The following is a 24,467-nucleotide window of genomic DNA, read 5'->3' as shown; positions in this document are numbered from 1 at the left end:
GAAATGGGAAATTGAATGTTAAATGAGTTATGCCTGTGGCAGAACTTTATTTTCTGGAAGTCATCGGGCTGCTTTTTTTTATCTTTATCTTGAAAAGAAGTCATATGGACAAATAAAGTAGGTGATCTAGCTTGTTACTGTGAATCTTTAATGTTAAATTACTTTGGTGAAAAACAAGAATGAGAACTAAAAGTCTAAAATAGTGCAATATAGATTTGTGTTTGTCACGTTTACTTGTTCATATAGAATCTAGCGTTCCCTAATTCTTATCCTTTTCCAGGCTTCATATTTTAGTCATTTTTGCTGCTCATTTGTATTCTTTATTTATTTAACCTTTTTTGTTCTCGCTAACTGATACAATGATTATCTCTAAAAAATGTGATTTATTACAGCATCTGGTTCAAAGAAATCCTTCTTTGTTGAGCAAACCTGGGGTAACACTTTTAGTGCTTGAGATATTGAACTACCGACTACTTCCACTTTACAGGTGATTATATCTAGACTTTAATACCATGTTCTGTCAGTGTAAAACCAACCAGAAGTCGCTGTTGGTATAATTTTTAAGGTAATTGTTATGAAAGTTAGCACACGATAGAAGGTTCTGGTTGTTGTGATTCGGTAAGTGCAAAATTGTTTTAGACTGACAAATGTGTAGACTATTTTCTCATTTAAGTCACAGAATTTATTTTCTTCTGTAAAATTTTTATTTTAACTGTATAGACATTTTTTTTTCGTTTCTAACATGTTCATGTTTTAAACTCATGTTAGAATTAAATTATGCTTTATGGTCCCATCTAGGCTTTTGCCCCAAAATTTATCTCTAGTTTCCAGAAATCAACATAGATGTGCAGATATCTTTTATTTTTAATTGAACCAGACATTAAAATTATGTTTCATAGTGTGAGAAAATCATGGTTGGTAGAATTCGAGGGAAGCATGGTTATCAAAATCACAGTCAAACGAGTTTACGTTCTCACACCCCTAAAATGATTTAACTCGTAGGTAGAATTGTTTTTTGATAGGCTCGTGTAAACTTGGCAAACTTGGTTAAACTTGTGTGAAATCGCAAATTTAGAGGCAATTCTGGGAGCTCAATTGGTCATTAGAAATTAGCTAGAAATGCCACTGACTTTGTTTGGTTCTAGGTCAATATATATGTAGAACGCATATAAGGAATGATTTCATGGTTCATTGGCTCTCTCTGGCAATAATCTGGCTGCTTTGGGTGTTGATGTTGATTCACCTATTGCACCAACAAATTTCTCCTATATCTTCTCCGCTATGCTCCATCTTTGTGTTTTTGTTCTTTATTCTTCTCCACGCTTTGCCATATCTTACTATTTTCAATTTTCTCTCCACCTCAGTTTTAAGGTCAGCGGCACAAACATGTTAGGGTTTTAACTTTTTCAGTTTTAGTCACCTCTTATTGTTTTGGACCATTGGGCCCCTTTACTATGCTGAACTTTTTGGCCAACATTTAAGTTCAACAACTTTTATTTATGTGAAGTATAAACTATAATCAATAAAAATTATGATGAAAGAATAATAGTATTAGAGAAAAATATTTAAAAATATATAATATGATAAACTAATAATTATAATACTGTAAAAAGAAATATTTATAACATTATAAATATTAAATTATTATGTTATTTATTTATATTTTAAAATATTTTTATATGAAGTAAACTCTTATGAGTTTATGATTCGAGTCTACGAATCTCTCACGAGCTTACGTAAACTCTCGAGTTTGACAATCTTAAAGGGAATACAGAATTGAGAAAAAGGTGTAAGCTGTATTCTAAGTGTAGTCTGGGGTAGAGTTGCATTTATATAGAGGTTAGTGAGCAGCATCGCAGACCAGAGCAGATAGCAGAACCATAGCTGGTAATAGTATAACTAACTACTGTTCAATGAGGGGAAACAGGTGCTAAGAACCATGTGTTTGAACTACATCACGGCCTTTGATTTACGTAGGGTCATTTCAATAAATACAAGCATTTATATAGGGATTTTGTTCCTATAATCATGATATATGATATGCCATAAAATAAAATGTATCATAGTTGCAAATATGTGATCAGATTTTCATCTGACTCAAATCAGAATTTCAACATAATACAACATAACATAATAAACAATAGCCATCTGCAGTAACTATTGCCACCTAAGTTTTCACTGTAGCTATATCCTAAAATAAATATAAAATTTCCATTTGTAGATACCAGGGAAAAAGCAAAGCCCTAATGTATGATGTTACAAAGATAATTTCGGCTATAAAAGGAAAACGAGGAGATCATCGAGTATTCAGATTAGCTGAAAACCTGTGCCTGAATCTTATTTTCTCGTTGCGTGACTTTTTCTTGGTTAAAAGGGAAGGAAAGGTACTTGCTTTTTTGTCTCAAAGCTGAAAACTGTATTCTTTATTCTTTTGTCAAGTACTAGTAGTCACTCGAAGCTAAACAAGACTTGTTTTATTTCCTGGACTATTTGCAGGGCCCGACAGACTTCACTGAAACTTTGAATCGAGTGACTGTTATAACTCTTGCTATCCTAATTAAAACTCGTGGAATTGCTGATGCTGAACACCTCCTTTACCTACAAAATATGTTGGAACAAATCATGGCAACTAGCAATCATACGTGGTCAGAGAAAACACTACATCACTTCCCTTCTGTTCTTCGTGAAGCATTGAGTGGTCGAACTGATAAAAGAAGCCTTGCTATACAAACATGGCAGCAGGTTTTTTATTCAAATTATGTTGCCATATCTATTGCATGTTTTGTAGATGAGAAAGAATAGAGTACATGATGGACCCAAATTTTGGTTTCATCTTGCAGAATTGTTTCCTTTTGTTCTAGAAAAAACTGAAAAATGCTTAAGCTAGAAACATTCAATGTCCCCCCTTAGTGTTAGTGAGGAGTTACCTTTATAGGCCTAGAAACAATTATTATATGGGGCAGATAATGGGTCTCCACAATAAGAAGGAATAATATTAGGGGTTTATTCCCCTAAGTGGACCTCGAGCCCAATTTTTGGAACAAAAATATATTAGATTTCTTGCCCTAAGGGGACAGACCACAGCCACCTAGGCTCAAGCCTTCAAGGTGAAGAACCTAAGAATTGTCCGATTATGGGTGAGTTAAGTTTGGACAAACTGATGACTTAGCATAAAAGCTTATGACATGGTAGGAACCGAGAGATTGCTACTTTAGCACAATGCTTTTTTAATATAAATGGGTGAGAGACCATTGTTAGCACATAGACTAACAGTCGAGAGACTACTACTTTGTGCTCCATTTAGTATTGTTAGAGTAGGTACTGAATACAGGTAGTAAGTAGTTGTATTGGAAACTTCTATACGAGCTGTTTACTTATTAGCATTAATTTTATAGAATTGTATATGTTCTGAATGTATTGTGCTAATGCATACCACCCAACATATATTACTATTTTATAGAATCAATTATAATAAAAACACCTAATAATTAGGAATCAATCATCCTAATTTCCTAGATCATGTAATGGTTAATTTCCTACAAATTTATAATAGTTGATTACATTCTAACACTCCCCTCCAAGCTGGAGCATATCTGTCATATGCACCAAGCTTGTTACAAATGTACTCAATATGAGAGTCTCTAAGGGACTTGGTGAATATGTCAGTCAACTGATTGCTAGAGTCGACAAAATGACAATCAATTTTCAATATGTTTGGTTCTTTCATGGAATACTAGATTTGATGCATTGTGAAGTGCAACTTGATTGTCACAAATAAACTTTGTTTCATGGATGTTCCCTATTTTTAGTTGTAGTAGTAGTTGCCTAAGCCACATACTCTCACAAGTGGCTGCTGTCATAGCATGATATTCTGCTTCTGCACTAGATTTGGCAACTATATTTTTCTTCTTGCTTCTCCATGAGGTAAAGGTTTCCTCCGATAAGAACATAGTACCTAGAAGTGGATCTTCTTTCTAATGGTGATCCTGCCCAATCCGCATTAGAGAAATAAGTGATCTTAGTACTGCCTTTGTCTTGATACAATAATCCTCGTCCTAGAGCATTTTTTATGTATCAAAGAATATGTGTAACAGCATCCCAATGGCCATCACAAGGAGCATTTAGAAATTGGCTTACCACACTAACTGCAGAAGTGATGTCGGGTCTGGTGATGATGAGATAGTTGAGTCTGCCCAATCCACGACCGAAGTAGAGTTTGTTGTTGCAACCGCTATTGTGAATCAAGCCTTATGGCTGAGAAACTTTTTACTCGATCTTGGCCTGGAAAGAAGGAAAGCACAAAGATTCTTGTTGACAACCAAGCTGCAATTGTTATCGCACATAATCCTGTGTTTCATGGAAAGACTAAAAACTTTAACATCAAGCTATTCTTCCTAAGGGAAGTACAAAAATATGGAGATGTGATTCTTATCTACTGCAAAACAGAAGATGAAGATCAAGTTGCATATCTTCTTACTAAACCATTGCCTACTTGCAAGTTTGAATTTTTAAGGTCAAGACTTGGAGTTTGCAACTCTTAAAGCAAGGAGGAGTGTTAAGAAAATGCTTTAGGAGTGTCTTACTGTTAATTTGATTGAGTCAAAGTCTGTTCCTGGTTTTTAGGAATTAGTTATTTTGTTTATTATGCTTTGCAGTGGTGGATTAAAATTAGGATCAAATTGTTAGTGGGTAGTTACTTTTTCAAGTTTTAAATATTGCAGCGTTTTCCATTAATTATACAGACGTTTTTTGGCTTCAATAGTGCTACAGTTTTTCTTTAGCTATAAGAGATATGACTAAATTATAATATATAAATTGTACAAACCTTTTCTTACAAGTTTGTTTTGTAAGGTTAAGTTAAACTTAAAATTCACGTTCTAAGAGTTATTGTTACACAATGTTATTTTGGATGGAGAAGTTATATAATTTTGGTTATGACTTAACTCAATCTTTCAATATTGAATTGTAAGATGAGTATTTCCTCCCTATTATCTACTTTAGTTTGGTCATATCATTAGTCAATGTCACATATTCAACACTGCAGTTCACATTGAGGATTGATATTTGTAGGGTGGTCTCAATGGCCGAAGAGCGGATGACTGAATTAACTCAACAATAATTCTTAGGATAGACTCTAATACTATTGTAGAGTTGTGTGCGAGTTAACTCAACTCTACAAAGTTAGTTTGTAAGGTGAGAATTGTCTCCCATTTATGTACTTAAATTTGACCATATCATTAGTGATTGGTTTGCCATAGGGTCAGGCTTGGCCTATAAATTGTACTCAATTTCGGATATGGGTTGGCCTCACTAGTCACACTTTTTCTACTTGGTCCATCAACTAGAGATGCACCACCCTGTTTGACACCTTTAGGTGTAAGATCTACAAGAAGCACCATCTAGGACAAATCTCTAAGTGATGTAAAGCTAATCCTGAACACAATGAAGGTGCTAGAAGCTGTGTTAGAATCCCTTCATTTTTGCTGCACTTAATGTTTTCTTGTACAGTTTTAACTACATAATTAGGAGATTTAATTACATTCATAACTAAGAGGATAATTTGGATGATATTAATAGGCTGACATTATATTTTATATTTATTGTTACAAGATCATTGATCCTGAATTGTAGGGATAGGTTATATCCATCATAAATTAGATTAAGTCTTTGTATTCTATTTTTCGTCTATTTCTCCCGTATGAATAATATCAGAAACAAATTTTCTGACAGGCCGTGATGGAGGCAAACCATAGAGTCCATAACTAAGACAGTTTTCCATTTCCTATATATTGACCATGATTAAACGATTGAGTTGTAGACTAGTGCCCTTGTTCCATGAACAATCTGGTTATAAAGTAAGTAGTCTATAGTTTATACATCTAAAACTAAGGTAAGAGGATAAGTGCTACTGGTCAACCATTGGTTTAATCCAGTAATTATAAGGAAGTCCTCTCCTTTCTTTGACTCTCCTTTTAATTAAACTGAATTTCTGAATGAGCTAAGATGGCCATGTGCTGTGTCACAATTGAAGCCTACGTGAATTTTGTATGAGGGTAAAAAAAAACTCTTCATAACCTTACCTTGTAGCATTGTTTATCCCTGTCATACACCATTTTTTGCCAACATAATTGTTAAAAAATTACCAAATTAAGAATGCCAGAGCCTGCAATTTTGTTCCACTTGTTTCTGTACACAGATACTTTTGAAGTGAAACTGTAGCAGTGATGTAAAGTTAACTCTTGGTTGGTGTAAAAAATCTTGTAATATATTTTGTTAGAAATTCATTGGATTTATGTGCTGATTGTATTCTTTGATGTGTAAAATTAACTTTTAATACTTGTGCAGGCTGAAACCACTGTAATAAACCAGTGCAACCAGCTTCTTTCACCATCAACTGATCCTAGTTATGTTTTGACCTATATCAGTCATAGTTTCCCTCAGCATCGACAATATCTATGTACTGGTGCATTGATATTAATGCATGGCCATGCAGAAAATATTAACAGTGGAAACCTGGTATCAATCTTTTAACTGCCTTCTTGATGCTTCCCATTTTACCATTACCTTTTTAAATTTACTATGAAACATATTGTTACGTACCTGAGTTTGGGCCGTAACCAGTAGGCTCACTCACACACTCGCACAGATAAGGAACACTGGAAATTTACTGAATATACCGCTGCTATTGAATAGAAAATACTGCACCAAAGATAACAACCAATAACTGGGAGCAGGATTCTCCAGTTCAGAGGTTCTTCCTGGCGTCCAACTCCATGCGGCACATTACCCCTGTCACTGTTCGATCCATCTCCTTCCCTACCAAACGGTCTATCGCCGTTTGGTTCTTCATCTTTCTTGCCCTCCTCTCGTTGATTTTTCTATTGACGGACCCTTGACTTCCTTCGTGTTTCCCGTCTAGGTATGGGGTTCGTGTGGTCATTACTCTCATTAGTTCTTGAAAATTCTTGCAGAGTGCGTCCATCTTGGTTTCCACCACGCCTATGGACACTTGCATGCTTTCCTGACTTAACCCCACGTGTTCCAATTTGATTTCGACGACGCTCATCCTTCCCTCCATGACGTCCTCTCTCTTTTCTGTCGCACCGGCTGGCCTCGTATTCTCCCTTGTCGGATCCGGCAGGTCGGACCAATTGTTAGTTTGGGCCGTAACCAGTAGGCTCACTCACACACTCGCATAGATAAGGAACACTGGAAATTTACTGAATATACCGCTGCTATTGAATAGAAAATACTGCACCAAAGATAACAACCAATAACTGGAAGCAGGATTTCCGTCAGTTACCTGAGAGTATAACCTCTCTTACAAATCTCACACATAAAAAACATATCTTTAACCATAGACTCTAACTTTATTTATACTAATCACTCTCTCCCGAAAAGGTAAAGAATCATAGTAATTATGCCTATTTATTAAGATTATCGGGTAAGAATATCTTCACCCTTATTTACTATATTTAATTTATATTTAATAATATCCTGAGATACGCCCTTAAATTCTAATAAATTTCCCGCCCATCCTAACTGCTGTGTCAGTTAGGATGCTCCTCGCTGCTCCCCACCGTTTGGCCCTCTATCCCTCTTCCTTCTACCGCTCGGTTAAGTCTCTCTCCCCCTTCTATCATCTGGACCGCTCGTTTCCTGTCATTAACCGTTCGACCATCGTGCTCCTCGTTCCTGTCACTAACCGTTCGGCCATCGTGCTCCCTCTTCCTTCTACCGCTCGGTTAAGTCTCTCTCCCCCTTCTATCATCTGGACCGCTCGTTCCCTGTCGTTAATCGTTCGGCCCATATCCTCTACCGTTCGGTCCTCTTTCTCTCTTCCTTCTACCGTTCGGTCTTTGTGCTCCACCCTCTCCACCGTTCGACCCATATCCTCTACCGTTCGGTTTCCCTCTTTTTCTCTCCTATATCTCTTTCTTTCATATACTCGCCAGCCCCTATCCTCTACCGTTCGCTTAGAATATATTAAACGTGAACCCGACAAGCTTAAACTGTGAAATCATGTTATAGCCTCCATATTTTTGTTCATCATTTCATCATCTTTTTAATTGTCATTTATGAAAAGATTTCAAATATGCCTTTTTTTATTTCTTTTCTATACTAAATTTATAATTTATTAATAAAGATCATATAAATCTCCTTAAAAAATAGTATATATTTTCTATATGATACAACATATAAGACTAATACTCTAATTTCCTTTTACAATTATATTTACTTCTAGAAAGTTTATATTCATTTATAATCATTTTAGTTTAATTAGTAATTTAGTTCATATATTTAAGTTTAATTTTTATGTTTTTTTATTTAATTAAATATTAGTATTTTCTGATAGAGTGAATTTTGTTCTTCTATTATACGCTTTAATGACATGTGAAAAGTATTGTGTTTCAAAGTGTTAGGTGTTAAAAACTGAAAGATTATGTGTCTAGACAGATTTTAGTAAAGATGATCCAAATTTTAACATTTTTAAACAATGTAAACGTTAATGTAAAATAATAGACTAAATTAACTATATTTTTTAAACACAATTAAATTCAATTGAATACAAGTATATTGAAATTGAAATGAATCTTATAATTAAATATAAAAACCAAAGTAAAGTTTTCTTACTTTCATTTCAATTTTGTGTTTATATAAGGCAGCAGTGTCTCTCCAAATTAAATTTGAACTGCCAAAAATATATTTAAAACGGTTTTACAACTATTTAATTATTTACTAAAAATATCGTTATAATACAAATTTATTTTTCTATTTAACAAGGAAGTTGGGAACTTACTTACCCTATTTTATTTTATAAGTTTTTTAGTTTGAATTTAGAAGGCTTGAGATAGGAGAAACTAGTGAAGTGGAGAGTATTTTTTTTTTTTGACTTAGTGATTATTCATATATTCTACTCTTTGAAAACTTGCTTTTTCTTTATTTCTGTCCTCCAAATAGTGTGAAAAAAAGTTATGCATGTTCCAAATCTAAAATCATTTATCCACAATATCGTGAACAACTTTTGTCTACCTAATTTTTCTTATTTCAAACGGTATTGACTATGTTAAAGATAGTGATGAAAGCAAAGTCGAAGACGATTTGAGAATGGAAGATTTGAAGGTTCATTGTTTACAACATCAAACATAAATATTAATTATTTTTTCTTCTTCTAAGAAGCATATGTTTCTTTTTTGCTTTAAACACTTTTGTTGACGTCTAAGGTTTAATCGAAAAAGTTCAACAAAACAAAGATGGTGTTTACGTGTGTTTAAGACAGAGTTTCTTGATTATTATCAGGACACTTTGGATTTCTTAGACTTTTGTAAATAACAACATAACTTTCTTTTTGTTTTTTTAATATATTTAAACTCTTATTTTTAACAATTTTATAACTTTTTAATGAATTTGAACATAAAAACTCTTTTCAACCTGTTTGGTTTACATACAAACCTTTAAAAAACTAAAAAATGGAAGTAACTTTTAGTTTTAATAAGATATAACTAAGTATATTTTGAGTAAGCATAGAGAAAAGATATATAATATCTTGCACCATTATGAGCTATAACAAGCGATAGACTCCAGACATTAAAAAAATTATAAAAATCAATTGTCGTATTGTTTGGTATGTCCTGTTTTTAGTTTCATGTTGTTCTTTTAGTACCTTGTTTGCATTAGATTGTGTTGGTTTTTGTTTATTTGTCGTCCCCTCTTCTATTCGGTTTTCCTTCCATTGAGGATACACTTCCATTTGAGGGAAAAGCTCTCTCACGTTGTTCGAATTGTTGTTTGTTAGGCTTTCGTTGGTGTGCCCTATTTTCCCTTCCCTCGTTGTTTTGGCGTGTTGTTTGCATTGTAGTGTGATAAGTTTTTATTGCTCTGCCATCCTTTCCCTTTGTTTCTTTTATCATTGACTTAGTTGTTTTTGGTTTTTGGTAGTGTGGTGTTGGCGTCTTCGAAGACACTGGTGATAAGAAAATTGCACAATGTTTACACATCCGTATATATCTGATTATTGTGGTTTGATTATTTTTTTTTTGTCTTTGTATTCATTTTAGTTTTGGAAACCCCTATTTTGTTTTTGATTTTAGGGTTTCATTTGTTTTTTGTTATTGACTCACGTTAGTTGGACAAGGTGTTTACTTTTATGTAGATTATTGAAAACATTGTTATAACTTTGGGAATTTGTTGGTCTATTTCACTAATGAATTTTAGACAAAATTGTCTGACAATACATGTTGTAAAGGAATCTTTCAAGTGGTACAAAATTGAAGATAAATTATCTTCAAAAATAAGGATATGATAAAAAACTATCTCCCCAACATTTATAAGAAAAACTTTAAGAATAAGATTTGCAATTTAAGGGATTTAGGACAAGATCAAAGATAAAAACATGTCTCTTAATTTTTATAATGTTTCATAAAGAAGAAAACCTGAATAACATGAAGATCATGAGCATAACTAAAGAATAATTTAGGAAATTAAATAAAGAATTTAGGAAATTAAATAAATTGTAATTTTATTTTAATTTTACATAATGTTAAATTCGTTGGGCGAGCGGACCTCGTTAGGCGAAAGTTTATATCTGTAATTTTCGTTTTATGTTATTTTTATGTGTTTTGGGCTTTATTTTAGGGTTTATAGGTTTTCTCAAACTTATGTGCCTATATATAGGTACTAAAAGTTGATGTAAACACTTTTGAGTCATATTATATACATTTGCATTCTTTGAGTGAGGATTCTCTTGGTTTTTGGATTACAATTCTAATTCTTATCAAAGATTAAGAAGACGTATTAAGAAGTTTCCCGTATCAATGATGGTGGTTTTGAGAAAGTGATGGTTTTGAGAAACTTAAGGCGTGTCCTTCTAAGCATAATTCCGAAGAACTAAAACCTGTCCTATTTATCGAACCATAAACTAGTTCAATTGATGTAGAGGACTGTCATTTGCAAATGCTAAAAGGTATCAAGTTTTGCATAAACATATATGTTGTGTGGGAAACATCATGGAGAAAGCACAAATGACCTCCTTATATAGTGGACAAATGACCTCTACAATTCAAAAAGATTGGCAAATATGATCAATGTTAGTATAGTATAAGGGATAACCTATAGTATAAATTTCAAACGAAATTGAAAAATATACAACCTCAAATATTGTTGACCTTATATGTACAAAATTTCTAACAAATAATTAAGGCACACAAAACATAACACAACCAATATAAAACAAATTTTAGTCAATCAAGTTGAAATAATAAACCTATAAATTCCAAATCAAATTCCAAATCATTACGTGGCAAGCTCATGTCAATTGAGATGTAAGTTAAATATATTGATGTGAAAAAGTTAAAGAAAATAACAATTAGGTTAGAAGCAATTCATCATTAAAGCTTTATTTAAAAAACAAAACACAAAAAACTTCAAAACGCAAGATCACATATTCCAAAAACCCCAAAAGTGCAAGATCAAACTACAACGGTAGATCATCCCAAAAAGTGAAATCATAAAACAAACCCCCAATTCAAAAACCCTAACCCTTAAATCACATTAACAATATGCAAAGGAGAAACAAGACACAAGAAATTCCCAAATCAGAACTCTCAATCCCAAACGAAAACCCTAAAATCCCCAAATCACAAAATCACGAAGAATCTCCACCATTACACTACCAACCTGTAGAGAAAATAAAACATAAACCCAATTCAAGGAAGAAAACCCAACGTCACAAGATCATAATCCCAAAAATAGAAACTCAATTCAAAGTCCTAATATGAACAAAACTAGAACAAGAAGAAGGAAAAAGAAAAGTTTCTTACGATGTCAACCTAGAAACAAAGGAGATGAAGGAGGAGGGTGTCTCCATGAGCGATGAGGAACACACTACTTGGTTTGTTCAAGAAAGAGGAAGTCCCGAAAATGGAAGTCAAGAGTTTCTAAAATTTTGAATAAGGTAAAGGGTAATTCACCTAAGCTTGCCACATAATGAATAACTATTGACTAAGGTGGACAATATGCTTTTTTAACATCCTTAGTAAAAAGAACCATTGAACCATTTTTACACAAAACATGGGACTACTATCAACAATTCAAAAATAGGAGAATCACTTTAAATATAACTAAGATAGGAGGATTACTTTAAATACAACTAACATTAAGCACTAAAATTGGTATTAAGCCTTTATAAAATAACTTTCTATTTTTATTTTAAAAAGAATATTATATTTAAATATATAATATTTTCAAATGCTATTTTTTTATTTCTTTATACTTATATGGTTTACTTTATTGATTTTTTCAAAGTTGATGTTAGATATTATATTTTATTGTTTTTAATCATATTTCTAAATGTATTTTCACCCATTTCTATAATCCAACTTATTAATTGTATATAGAAAATTATAAATGAAAGAAGTTTTACTTTATTTTCAGACTATTAAAATTAAAAATTATACTTTTGTCTTCTAACATTACGTGGAATCCATTTATTGCCTATGTATTGAAAACAAATAATCACTTCAAATTGTAATAATTAGTATACTAGTATATAATGCCCTAAACGGGATATTAAGAACAAAATTAGTAATTTCGAATTTCAAAATGGTGAAAAACAAAGAAAATTATTTACAGAAATTAAAACAAAAATTCATAAATTATACAGGGACTCAAACAAAGATTTTAAATTTTATATATAAAAAAAACAACTTGAATCAAAATCAAAACTCTCTTAATGCATAGAAATTAAATCCATATACATATCTAATGCCTCAAATTTTTAGATTAATAATTATATATTAAAAAAAACCTTTTATAAATTTCAATCATCATCCCATACACACATAACTACAAATATTTGACATTTTTCCAGCATACTCTAAAAATGTACCTACTTTTTTTTTAACATCCTCTTCCTTTGTACTTATTTTTCCTACTCGAGACTAAAAGATACAAAGGAAATGAAAAAGCCGAACCCGACCCGTTTTAGGATCCATCCTAATCACATTGAATGACCCAAATGGCTTTCCTCAGTGGCGCAATTCCGAGCATAAGTTCAACTTCAGAACATCTTAGTTACGTTACATTCAACCATAAATATATATAAAGAACCTCGATTGCACACTCCAATTGAATGAAAGTCGAAGAATGGATCAATCACAGAATCAGCGACCAGCTACATCGACAACACCTTCGCGTTCTCTCCAGTTCCACCCTGCTCGTGGCACCATTCTCGATCTCTTCAACCTCTACTTAGGACTCGGCGTATTTTCTCTTCCTCTCTTTTTCGTCTGTCGTCTTCTTCTTCTACTTCTTCTTCTACTCTTTCTCTATGTTTTTTCCTTTTCATTCTCATTTTTTTTTTCATTTTCACAGCGAAATAGCCGCCACAAACCCGAAGAATCACTTCGCGAACCACCGTAAGTTCTCTCACTCTGTAATTGTTACGTTTTTCTAAATTTGCTGCTGGAACTTTGAGAATTTATCACGATTTGCACCGGTGATTTTTGACGCAAAGAACTGCTTTCACTTAATGCTTTATGCAAACGTGGTTATAGGTTTTTTCGATATTGAAATGTTCGAATGCTTTTATTCTACATCTGCATAATAATAGTTGTCATAATTATTATAGTTTTTACAGCGCTTTGTTTTCTGAATTACTTATTGTACTTAAGTTCTGAATGATTACTTTCCAATTCAGTGTTTTTATTTATTTCCCAAAGTTGGTGAATAAGAAATGTGAGAATTTTTTCGCATGAGTTTTACAATATTTAGGGTCTGAATGGATAAACTTGTTCAAAGAAACATATACTTTACAATATTTAGGGTATGATTAGATAAATTTCTTCAACGAAGAAAAGTTGAATTAAACTTGTCCATAAGTTAAAGTTAAATTATTAACAGGTTAATTTATAGAAACTTTATCACATTATTGTTTTTAGAAGACAAATTTTAACTAAATTTTTCTTATTGAAAAACTTATTTAATTGTTTTTTCTTATTTTGTCTTCCAAAAATAGGCATAATGATGAGTAGGGTTGTGTGGTATGTTTTTGTTTTGCGCCTTCTTAAATTTTTCAAAGTTGGAATGATTACTTTCAGGAACAAGACTCAGAAACGTGTACACGCACTTAATCGGGAGCTTCCTCCACCAAATGAGCAATTCATTCTAGATTTTGAGCAACTCCAGAGCCAGTTTCCTGTGAGTTTGAAATTATATGTTGCAATTTTTGTTGTGTTGACTTTGGTTTGTTTTAATTTAAAAAACATGACATTTTATTTTATTTTAGAAGGATTGAGTGACTAATAGTTTTTTTATAAGCGTGATTTACTACAAAATTTGTGGCGTTGATTGATTTGTGCAGTCGACTTCACCATGTGGTAAAACTTTGGTTGATGTTGTTTATTTGTTGATTACATGGTTTCTTTTCAGGACCAAGATCAATTACGCTCTGTTACAGAAGCAATTCTTATATCGCTTGTAGTGCAGTGTAGTGGCCATGGACCAAGGGCAGACTTTCTTCTTTTTGTTTTACGTGGCTTATGTGGTATTGGATGCATTAACTGGGACTCCCTTCTGCAGTCCCTTCTTTCCTCGGTTTCTTCTGCAGAATTACCTGTTGGTCAACTGAGTCAAGCAGTGCCAACTGTTTCCTCATCGAGCTTATCACAGACGGGAATGCTGCCACCTCCAAGCACGATTGCTAATTCTTCTAATTTTCAGTCTTCAAATCCTGCATCTCCTTTGACATCTGTTCATGCTATTGGCTCCCCTGCTCAGTCAACGATAGAACCATTATCATGTGCAGCTATGTCTCCTGTCAAATCATCTGATATTTCCTCTGCTGGACAACAATCTAAACTAAGAGGTGGTTCATCTGTTAGAAATAATGATATCAGTAATAGTAGCCTTCGTCAGCTATGTTGCAAGATCATTTTAATTGGTCTTGAGTTCAGTTTAAAACCAGTGACTTATGCGGAAATTTTCAACCATATGCTAAATTGGTTGTTGAATTGGGACCAGAGGCAACAGGGAATCAATGAATCTGATGTTATAAAATCGTGGAGACCTGACAAATCTGTGATTGCATGGCTACACAGTTGTCTGGATGTGATTTGGCTTTTAGTTGATGAGGGAAAATGTCGGGTACCCTTCTATGAATTGTTACGTAGTGATTTGCAATTCATAGAAAATATTCCTGATGACGAAGCACTATTCACTCTTATCTTGGAGATCCATAGGAGACGAGATATGATGGCTATGCACATGCAAATGTTAGATCAACATCTTCATTGCCCTACCTTTGGGACTCATCGGATCCTGACTCAGACGACACCTACTGTTTCAGGTGAAGCTGTAACCCACATGCGACTATCACCAATTACATATTCAAGTGTACTTGGAGAACCATTGCATGGAGAGGTGATGGATCTCATTTCCATTTCAAGATGTTCATTAGTGATGTATGAGCATGTTTTTAAATACCAAGTACTATTATTATCATTGGTATCATGTTCTGGAAAATTGTCAGAAGACTAGTTAAGGATAGAAGCATATGCTATTTAGTATGTGACATATGTCTTTGATAACTTGCTTCACTCTTGATATCTTGTAATTCAGACAACATAGATACTTATAAAAACACTTCCTATCTCTAGTTGGAAAGATGAATATAATAATTGTTTTCTACTCCATTACTTGTATTGAATTTTAACTGCAATATTTTGTGGCATCAGTAGTTAGTGTTAGAATAATTACTGTTACATATCATCATTAAGGCTAGTCTGCTAGACCAGTAATGAGTAGTACCTAGTTCTGTACCTAGAGGTCTAGTCCAGACTCTTGATGTTCCATGTACTCTTGTGTTTTCAATATATATAGAAGATAATGAGAGGGACCTGTTAAGCCCTCAAGAATATATTTTTATCAGTTTTAATCTCAAGTTGGTATCAGAGCAGGTTCATTCTGCTCTGGTTTCTGTCCTGGTTGTCCACCAGCATTGTCATTGTCATTGCTATTCGCATCTGTCCGGTGCCCTTTGCCGTTGTCCGCGGTTTTCTTGTCACTATCTGCAGCTGTCAATCTCAGTTTGAAGCTCTTCAACTTGGTTCCCTGCCATCTCGCATCTGTCCGCCGCCGTTCGCCGCCGTTCGCCGCCATCCGCCGTCACTGTTCCGTTCGGCGACCACTAGATCTGGTTCGTCTCTTCACGCGACGACCACCCCCACCGGTGCTAGAGTCTGATTCTCCTCCACGCCACACGCAACTTCTTTGTGCGCTGCGAACAGGTGCGTACTGTTCACGCACCGCCCTTTGCCCATCGGAAAGTCACCGCGACACCTTCATAGCTGTCGCCTGAGCCTCCTATATCTTAAATGTCTCAGTCAATCCAAGTCATGCTCAAGGTCCTCCCGAACCTTCCTCTCCACATATTGATATCTTCCGACCCAGTACCCCGATGGGTAGTCGTCTTCCAGAAAATGGTGGATCTCCTCCTTCAGATTCTTCTCCCTCACCGCCTCCTGCCACGCCTCCTGGTGAAGATGATTCTGGTTGGCCCATTGCTCTCAAAAAAGGTACTCGTTCCACTCGAAACCCTCATCCCATTTATAATTTTCTTAGCTATCACAGATTGTCGTCCTCCTTTTATTCCCTTTTATCCTCAGTGTCTTCTGTGGTTATACCCAAAAATGTGAAAGAAGCACTTGATCATCCTGGATGGCGACAAGCCATGATTGCAAAAATGCAGGCTCTTGATCACAGTAATACTTGGGAGCTTGTGCCACTCCTCCCGGGCAAAAAGGCTGTTGGTTGTCGATGGGTATATGTAGTTAAAGTCGGCCCTAATGGTGACATTGATAGGCTAAAAGCCTGACTAGTTGCAAAAGGATACACTCAGGTTTATGGCCTTGATTATTGTGACACCTTTTCTCCCGTGGCCAAGATGACTACCATTCGTCTTTTCTTTGCAATGGCAGCCATTCGTCATTGGCCACTTCATCAATTGGATATCAAAAATGCCTTTCTCCATGGTGATCTTGAGGAAGAAGTTTATATGGAGCAACCTCCTGGGTTTGTTGCTCAGGGGGAGTCTGGTATGGTTTGCAAATTGCACCGATCTCTATATGGGCTCAAGCAATCACCACGTGCTTGGTTTGGAAAATTCAGCTCCATTGTTAAAAAATTTGTGCTAAAACGCAGTGAAACAGATCATTCAGTCTTTTATTATCATTCGTCTCTCGGAAAATGTGTTTACTTAATAGTATATGTTAATGATATAGTCATTACAGGAAATGATACTGCTGGAATATCTCAATTGAAGGAGTACTTGCGTAGACATTTCCAAACCAAGGATCTTGGAAGCCTCAAATACTTCTTAGGCATTGAAGTAGCTCAGTCAAAAGATGGAGTTGTAATCTCCTAAAGGAAGTATGCTCTGGATATTTTGCAAGAAACAGGCATGATTGATTGTAGGCCGGTTGACAGTCCTATGGACTCAAATAAAAAATTAACAACAAAAGAAGGTGAGTTATTTTCCGACCTAGAGAGATATAGGAGGCTAGTTGGAAAACTAATCTATCTCACTATTACAAGGCCGGATCTATCTTTTTGCAGTTGGAGTGGTTAGTCAGTTCATGCAAGCTCCATGTGTTGGCCATTGGAATGCTATCATTCACATTCTAAGGTATGTGAAAAAGGCTCCCGGGCAAGGGCTGTTATATGAAGAGAAAGGAAGCCTTCAGGTATTAGGATATTGTGATGCCGATTAGGCAGGTTCTCCTATTGATAGACGATCTACTACTGGATATTGTGTTTTCCTTGGAGAAAACATTATCTCATGGAAAAGTAAGAAACAAAATGTAGTGTCTCGATCAACAGCTGAAGCTGAATATAGGGCAATGACGTCACTAACATGTGAACTTATATGGGTGAAGCAGTTCCTTCAAGAGCTTAGCTTCTGTGACATCTAGAGTATGAAGATGTATTGTGATAACCAAGCTGCTCTTCACATTGCATCAAATCCAGTGTTTCACGAGAGAACTAAACATATAGAAATTGATTGTCATTTTGTTCGGGAACAGTTATTGTCAAAAGATATATGTACCGAGTTTGTTGGATCAAATGACCAACTCGCAGATGTGTTGACTAAGTCATTAAGGGGACCTCGGATTGAGTTTATTTGTTCCAAGCTTGGTACATACAATCTGTATGCTCCAGCTTGAGGGGGAGTGTTAGAATAATTACTGTTACATATCATCATTAAGGCTAGTCTGCTAGACCAGTAATGAGTAGTACCTAGTTCTGTACTTAGAGGTCTAGTGCAAACTCTTGATGTTCCATGTACTCTTGTGTTTTCAATATATATAGAAGATAATGAGAGGGATCTGTTAAGCCCTCAAGAATATATTTTATCAGTTTTAATCTCAAGTGTTAGAAAGTAACCACTTAGTCAGCCAAGAGTTGAATACAAAAAATAAGGGCCTGGAATGCTTATAATAATTTTAATGAATTTAATTTTAATTATTACAAGTGTATGCAGTCCATTTGGTGATAGAATGAAAGTTTCCCATTTCATTGTCTTTATTTTGCTATGCTGCTTTTATTGAGCTGTAGTGTATTTTTTTGTATTTTTCATGACGTTCCTTTTACAGTCGTTGAAAAAAGGAGCATATCTTGTATAATAAAGAATATCTATATCATATATGTCGTATTAGTAATGATTTTATTTATTCCCGTGTCATATCTTCATTATTAAGTATATCAAATCTCCTTTATTTATTGTTTTGATTCCATTTTCTTACTATAAATAAAGTATCAGTGCTGTCTCATTTTTCAGCTCAGTGTCTTTCTCTTCTGTATTGTTCAACAATTCCCATTTATAGTGAAGTTGTTGATTCAGGATATGCCCCCAGTTTAAATCTACTTTTGGATTTTGCTTACTGATTTTGTGACTACTATTTGATTAGTGATAGCAGATTTAAGTAAAAAATTATGAGGATTGTCTATTCTTAAGCTCAAATTATTCATTGAGATCTTATATTTTATTTGAAAAGGCTTTTGATAAGTGGTGGTTTGTGACATCCATCAATTAGCATAGGCTCTTTGAACTAATGAGTTTTCTATACTTCCATGCATAAACTGTAGTGTTGTTTATAACTTCAGTATGAAGTATGGTTCTTGTTAGAATCTATTTTATTTCTGTCAGAAATCATTGTTTTTTATTAGTTATATTTTTTCCTTATTTAGCAGATTATAATTATTGTGAATAATGGGGATATTCCTCAATCATAGGGATCTGATTGTCTAGGAGTTATTATTATGCTTCCTAAAATAGCTTCCAAGCCTTGTAAGCCTTGTATATATGGATTGTATTCTCAGCACAATAATAATATAAGATTCTACCCTAAATTATGAGAGTTTTGTAATTTTGTTATTTAGAAGAGGACAGAGGTGTGAATCTCAAAACTGATTATTTGATGGCTATTGTGTTTTGAATATCCTCGTGCATGAAAGAGTTAGATGGTTTCACACTAGTTCTTAAATTGTGAACTTTCAATTGGAGGCGTAGACTTAATTGATGTGTAATAGTGATGCTTTGCTTTATGGCTTTATCTATTGTGAGTTCTATCCTCTAGCAATCACATTGTAATTAAATATATAAATGCTTATTTGATTATTATTTTTGTTTTTATGTATGACTTCACCTCTGTGATATGTGTGAGATATAACGGGCTTTTGCCTATATCTTTTTATTTTCCTATTTATAAATGCATAATACAACCCTATGTGCTCAATACACGATATTCAACTTATGTCTCTCTTTCATTTCAATAATATGGAATAACTATATTGGTTTTGATTGATCTATTGTGTGTGGACATTTGCTAATGTTTAATTTCTACAATCCATTTTTCATTTATGATTGGTGACATTTGTTTACCGGCCTTCTTTTCAGTATTTCATTATTCTTGTTTGTATGATTAATTGACTTTTCTCATTTAAATTTTTCTAGTTTCCTGTCTAATATTCTGTTTTATTGGAATGTATTTTCATAATTGCGCATTTATTTCTTTTAATTACTTGAATGTAGTTGACAGGTATGCTAATATGGTTTGCAACATACTAGCATGTAACTAAGCTATTTTACACTCTGAGAATTTGTCCTGAATTGGTAATTTTGTCACTTAATGCTGTGTATAGGATATCGCATCCTCTATTCAGAAGGGAAGTTTGGACTGGGAGAGAGCTGTACGTTGTATAAGGCATGCTTTACGTACTACACCATCACCTGATTGGTGGAGACGCGTGCTGGTGTTGGCACCTTGCTATAGACTTTCATCTCAAATGCCAACTGCTGGTGCTGTTTTTTCTTCGGAGATGATCTGTGAAGCAACTATTGATAGAATAGTTGAATTATTGAAAATGACAAATTCAGGCAATAATTTTTTATCTCACTCTTTATAACTGTATGCATTACATAGAGTTCTTATTAGGCTTTGTTGGATAGATAAGTAGATTTGAATTCTGCTGTTTTGCTATGAGTTAGCCTTAAAATAAGTTTAGAAAAGGGATGTACATTAATTATTGTATTTTTTACATTCACTAATCTCCATCTTATGGGTAAACGACTATGCTTAAAAGGGGCAATAACAATATAGGGAATAAGGAAACAACAACACCAGGGAAGCAAATATCTAAAGAATAAATACAGAGATATTTTTAACCTCCTAATTGTCTATGATTCCTGAAACATTCCTCATCAAGTTGATAAATCAATACCAACAAACTTTTATTAGTTGTAAACAATCTGAATGCAATACCACTGAATTGCAGTACCCTCCTTAAAATATCCTAATTATCTTAGTTGTATACTGTCAGACTTATTCATATATTTGAAAGTCTTGATTGGCTTATAGAACTTGTTTTTTTCTAAAAAGAAAAGTCTTTCAAAATGTTTTGAAATATTAATCCACTGCATCCTCTTAGGTTTCCTCTTGACTCCTTTTTTTGGTTTTGTTTAATGTTTTTGAGTTTGTGGAGGATTCCCTGTCTTCCCATTTTCAGCCGTTCCCTTTAATGAAATATGTTCTTCCATAAAAAAATGATTATATGGAAATGAGTGTACAGATTAGTTGGAGCATTTGGTTGGGACAGGAATTCCTTATTTTCATACTGTCTTTTCTCTGCCAGATTTTGTTCTTTAGATTATTTTATGGCCTCTCTCTGATACTATGCTGATGTTTGCTGCAAGAGATTGGACAGCTATGTTCTACTTTGTTTTCCTATTTTCTTTTAGCTATTTTCTTATTAGGAGTACTTAATATTAAACAGAAAAATATGTTTTTGAGGGGATAATTCACACCCTTCCTCTACCCGTGTAAATATAGAATGACAACTCTCTATGAATTGAAAAGCCACTAAAGCATCTAACTCACACAACTAGCAATAATTAACATACAACTAGCATTAACCTACAACTAGCATTTTCTTATTCTAACACTCTCTCAAGCTGGAGTATGTACGTACGAAGCTTGGAATAAATAAATTAAATCCTAGGTCTCCTTAGGGACTTGGTTAACATATGTGCAAGTTGATCGTTTGATCTGACAAACTTCGTACAAACTTCTTTAGACAACAATTTTTCTCGAATAAAATGATAGTTAATTTTTGTGTTTAGTTCTCTCGTGGAATACTGGATTGGAAGTTATGTGGAGAGTAAGTAAGGAGTTTGTTCAAAAAAGGTAACATTAGTAAGGATAACATTGATACCCTTTTTGAAGTCAAGAATAACCCATGAACACAATAGCACAAGCAGAAAGTTTATCTAACCCTAGAGACATTTCATGAACAAAACATACAACCAAATACGAGAAACTTGAAAAGGAGGATCATTTGGAAAGAGAATGCAACAAACAACATTATTATTAAGTGAAGAGTATGACATTCGATTGATAAGAAAACATGCATTTAGGATGACATCTTCCAATGATAGATAGGAATATTGACACCATGTAATAGGGTACAAGCAATTTCAGCCAAGTGTCTATTTTTCCTTTCTACTATACCATTTTGTTATGGTGTGTGGACAAGTAGACTGATGTAATATAACTTATGAAATGTATTAAGTTTATGTTGTTTTTGTGTGTGCGCACCCAACTTAAGAGGTGGATTGTATTCTGTCATGGTATTCTATATATATATAGAATACCAAAACCTTGTAAGAGTGAATGAATGAATAAAATGTTTCAGTTAGTTTTCTAACATGGTATCAAGAGCCAGACCCAGTGTGCCACTGCTGTCCCTGTCACTTTCCGCCGTCGCCGTCGCCGTTGTCCTCCGTCGCCTTTTGTCAGGCAAAGTTAAGGGTTAGGTTCGCCCTGAGAAGAGCGACCCAACCCTGGTGGTCGCCTCCCCTCCGCCGTCGCCGTCGCCGTTGCCGCCGTCCGCCGTCGTCCTCCGTCGCCGTTTGTCAGGCAAAGTTAAGGGTTAGGCTCGCCCTGAGAAGCGTGACCCAACCCTGGTGGTCACCTCCTCAGAAACCTCCGCACGCCCCTCCACGCGCCGCTTCTCTCCAGCAAGTCTCCGGCACGTGTTCCTCACGCGCCGCCTTCTCGGTGTCAGATCGACAACACGCCACTGCAGATCGTTTCGCCGGAGCTTCCTAAGCCTGTTTCGGCCCTTGCTTCGCTGTTTTGGTGGCTCTAGTTTGCACCTAGGGTTTTCTCCCTCAAGCTGTTTGTCTTCCTCAACGCTGTTAGCCTTCATTACTTGTGGAACCAAATTTCAGTTCCATATTGGGCCTTCTTCCTCATTAATACCAGATTTGGCAGTCTACTGTTGATAAGCTTCATTTCTTAGTATGGTTAGACAGGGATTCTGATTTCCCATAGTCATAAGACATTGTCTCTGTTTTGGATCCTAAGTTCTGTTTCTTCTCACAGATTTAGAATGGCATCCTTTACTAAAATTAATTTCTCCTTATCTGCCACTTCAAGGAGAGGAGCTAATCGAGGAGGCCATGGTAGTCGAAGTGGGTATGTGCAATGCTCATACTGTAAGAAATTTGGTCATACCCAGAAAAGATGTTATTCATTACATAGTTTTCTAGATCAAACTGTGCATCCTTACAAATTTGATAATTTAGAATCAAGAATCACAAATGAAGAGTATCAAGAATTTCTGAGATACAAGTCTGACAAATCCACCGGCCTTTGTCAGTTTCCTTTCGTGCCAAGTGTGTCAACTGCATGCATCTCACAATCTGTGGAATGTCAAGGTTCATGGATTCTTGACTCAGGTGTCTCAAACCATTTGTCAGGTAACACTCGTTTATTTTCCTCCATTACCCCTAAAAAGTTCCTCAATTGGTTACTGTTGCCAATGGATCCAAATTGACATCTCAAGGAAGTGGCAAAGTGTCCTTATCTCCTTCATTAAACTTAAATTCTGTTTTGTATATTCCTCATTGTCCTTATAATTTAATCTCCTTGAGTTAATTGACACGTTCATTAAATTGTTCTATAACCTTTACTGCTACTTCCTTTGTCATACAGGAACATGGTACGGGTCGTCGAATTGGAGAAGGATATGAGTCAGGAGGACTGTATTTCCTAAAACCTAACTCTTTGTTTCCTGCATTTCAACTTCATCTCCTAAAATTTTACATGATCGTTTGGGTCACCCAAGTTTGTCTAAGCTGAAGTTGATGGTTCCAAGTCTTAAACACATTCCTATCTTAGATTGTGAGTCTTGTCAATTAGGAAAATATGTTAGATCTTCTTATCCAAAGAAATCTGAGACACAATGTAAGTCTATTTTCTCTACCATTCACTCTGATATTTGGGGACCGAGTCGAGTTACTTCCTTTGGTTTTAACTATTTTGTAACCATCATTGATGAATTTTCTCGGTGTACGTGGGTTTATCTTATGAAAGAGAGATATGAACTTTTAGTCACTTTTATGTCCTTTGTTAATGAAATTAAGAATCAATTTGGAAAGACAATTAAAATTCTCAGAAGTGATAATGCTAAGGAATATTTTTCTGCTGCATTTTCTTCATTTTTATCTTCCAAAGGAATTTTACATCAGTCAACATGTCCTCACACTCCACAACAAAATGGCATAGCTGAGAGAAAGAATAGACATCTCATTGAAATAGCACGTTCCCTGATGATAAATACTAATGTTCCTGTTCATCATTGGGGGATGCAATTCTCACTGCTTGTTTTTTGATCAATAGGATGCCTTCTTCATCTCTTGACAATAAAGTTCCTCACTCCGTAATTTTTCCAAATGATCCTCTTTACCATGTCTCTCCACATGTTTTTGGGAGCACTTGTTTTGTTCATAATGTCTCCCTAGGTCTTGATAAACTTTCTCCCAAGTCTATTAAATGTGTCTTTTTGGGATATTCTTGCATTCAACAGTGGCCACTTCACCAATTGGACATTAAAAATGCCTTTCTTCATGG

General features: G+C 34.7%; 2 protein-coding genes across 2 annotated transcripts in view; both read left to right on the top strand.

The window, feature by feature from the left end:
- LOC148202880 (mediator of RNA polymerase II transcription subunit 23-like) overlaps positions 1–10,232 on the top strand; it is a 32,809-nt gene extending 22,577 nt beyond the window's left edge. Inside the window, exons 10-14 of the mRNA XM_088110985.1 lie at positions 393–487; positions 2,222–2,384; positions 2,497–2,742; positions 6,346–6,516; positions 9,940–10,232. Coding sequence (XP_087967111.1) covers positions 393–487; positions 2,222–2,384; positions 2,497–2,742; positions 6,346–6,516; positions 9,940–10,026 — 762 coding nt within the window. The 3' untranslated portion in view covers positions 10,027–10,232. The remainder of the gene's footprint in view (positions 1–392; positions 488–2,221; positions 2,385–2,496; positions 2,743–6,345; positions 6,517–9,939) is intronic.
- Positions 10,233–13,027: 2,795 nt separating this feature from the next.
- Positions 13,028–24,467, top strand: part of LOC124842844 (mediator of RNA polymerase II transcription subunit) — a 41,177-nt gene continuing 29,737 nt past the window's right edge. Inside the window, exons 1-5 of the mRNA XM_088110983.1 lie at positions 13,028–13,260; positions 13,372–13,415; positions 14,097–14,196; positions 14,428–15,417; positions 20,197–20,431. Coding sequence (XP_087967109.1) covers positions 13,144–13,260; positions 13,372–13,415; positions 14,097–14,196; positions 14,428–15,417; positions 20,197–20,431 — 1,486 coding nt within the window. The 5' untranslated portion in view covers positions 13,028–13,143. The remainder of the gene's footprint in view (positions 13,261–13,371; positions 13,416–14,096; positions 14,197–14,427; positions 15,418–20,196; positions 20,432–24,467) is intronic.

This window comes from Vigna umbellata, chromosome 3, assembly GCF_029865625.1.
Source record: "Vigna umbellata cultivar VRB3 chromosome 3, Vumbellata_1.0, whole genome shotgun sequence".
NCBI classification, from domain to species: domain Eukaryota; kingdom Viridiplantae; phylum Streptophyta; class Magnoliopsida; order Fabales; family Fabaceae; genus Vigna; species Vigna umbellata.
The sequence above is the reverse complement of the archived record's forward strand: the minus strand, read 5'-3'. Positions and strand labels throughout refer to the sequence as shown.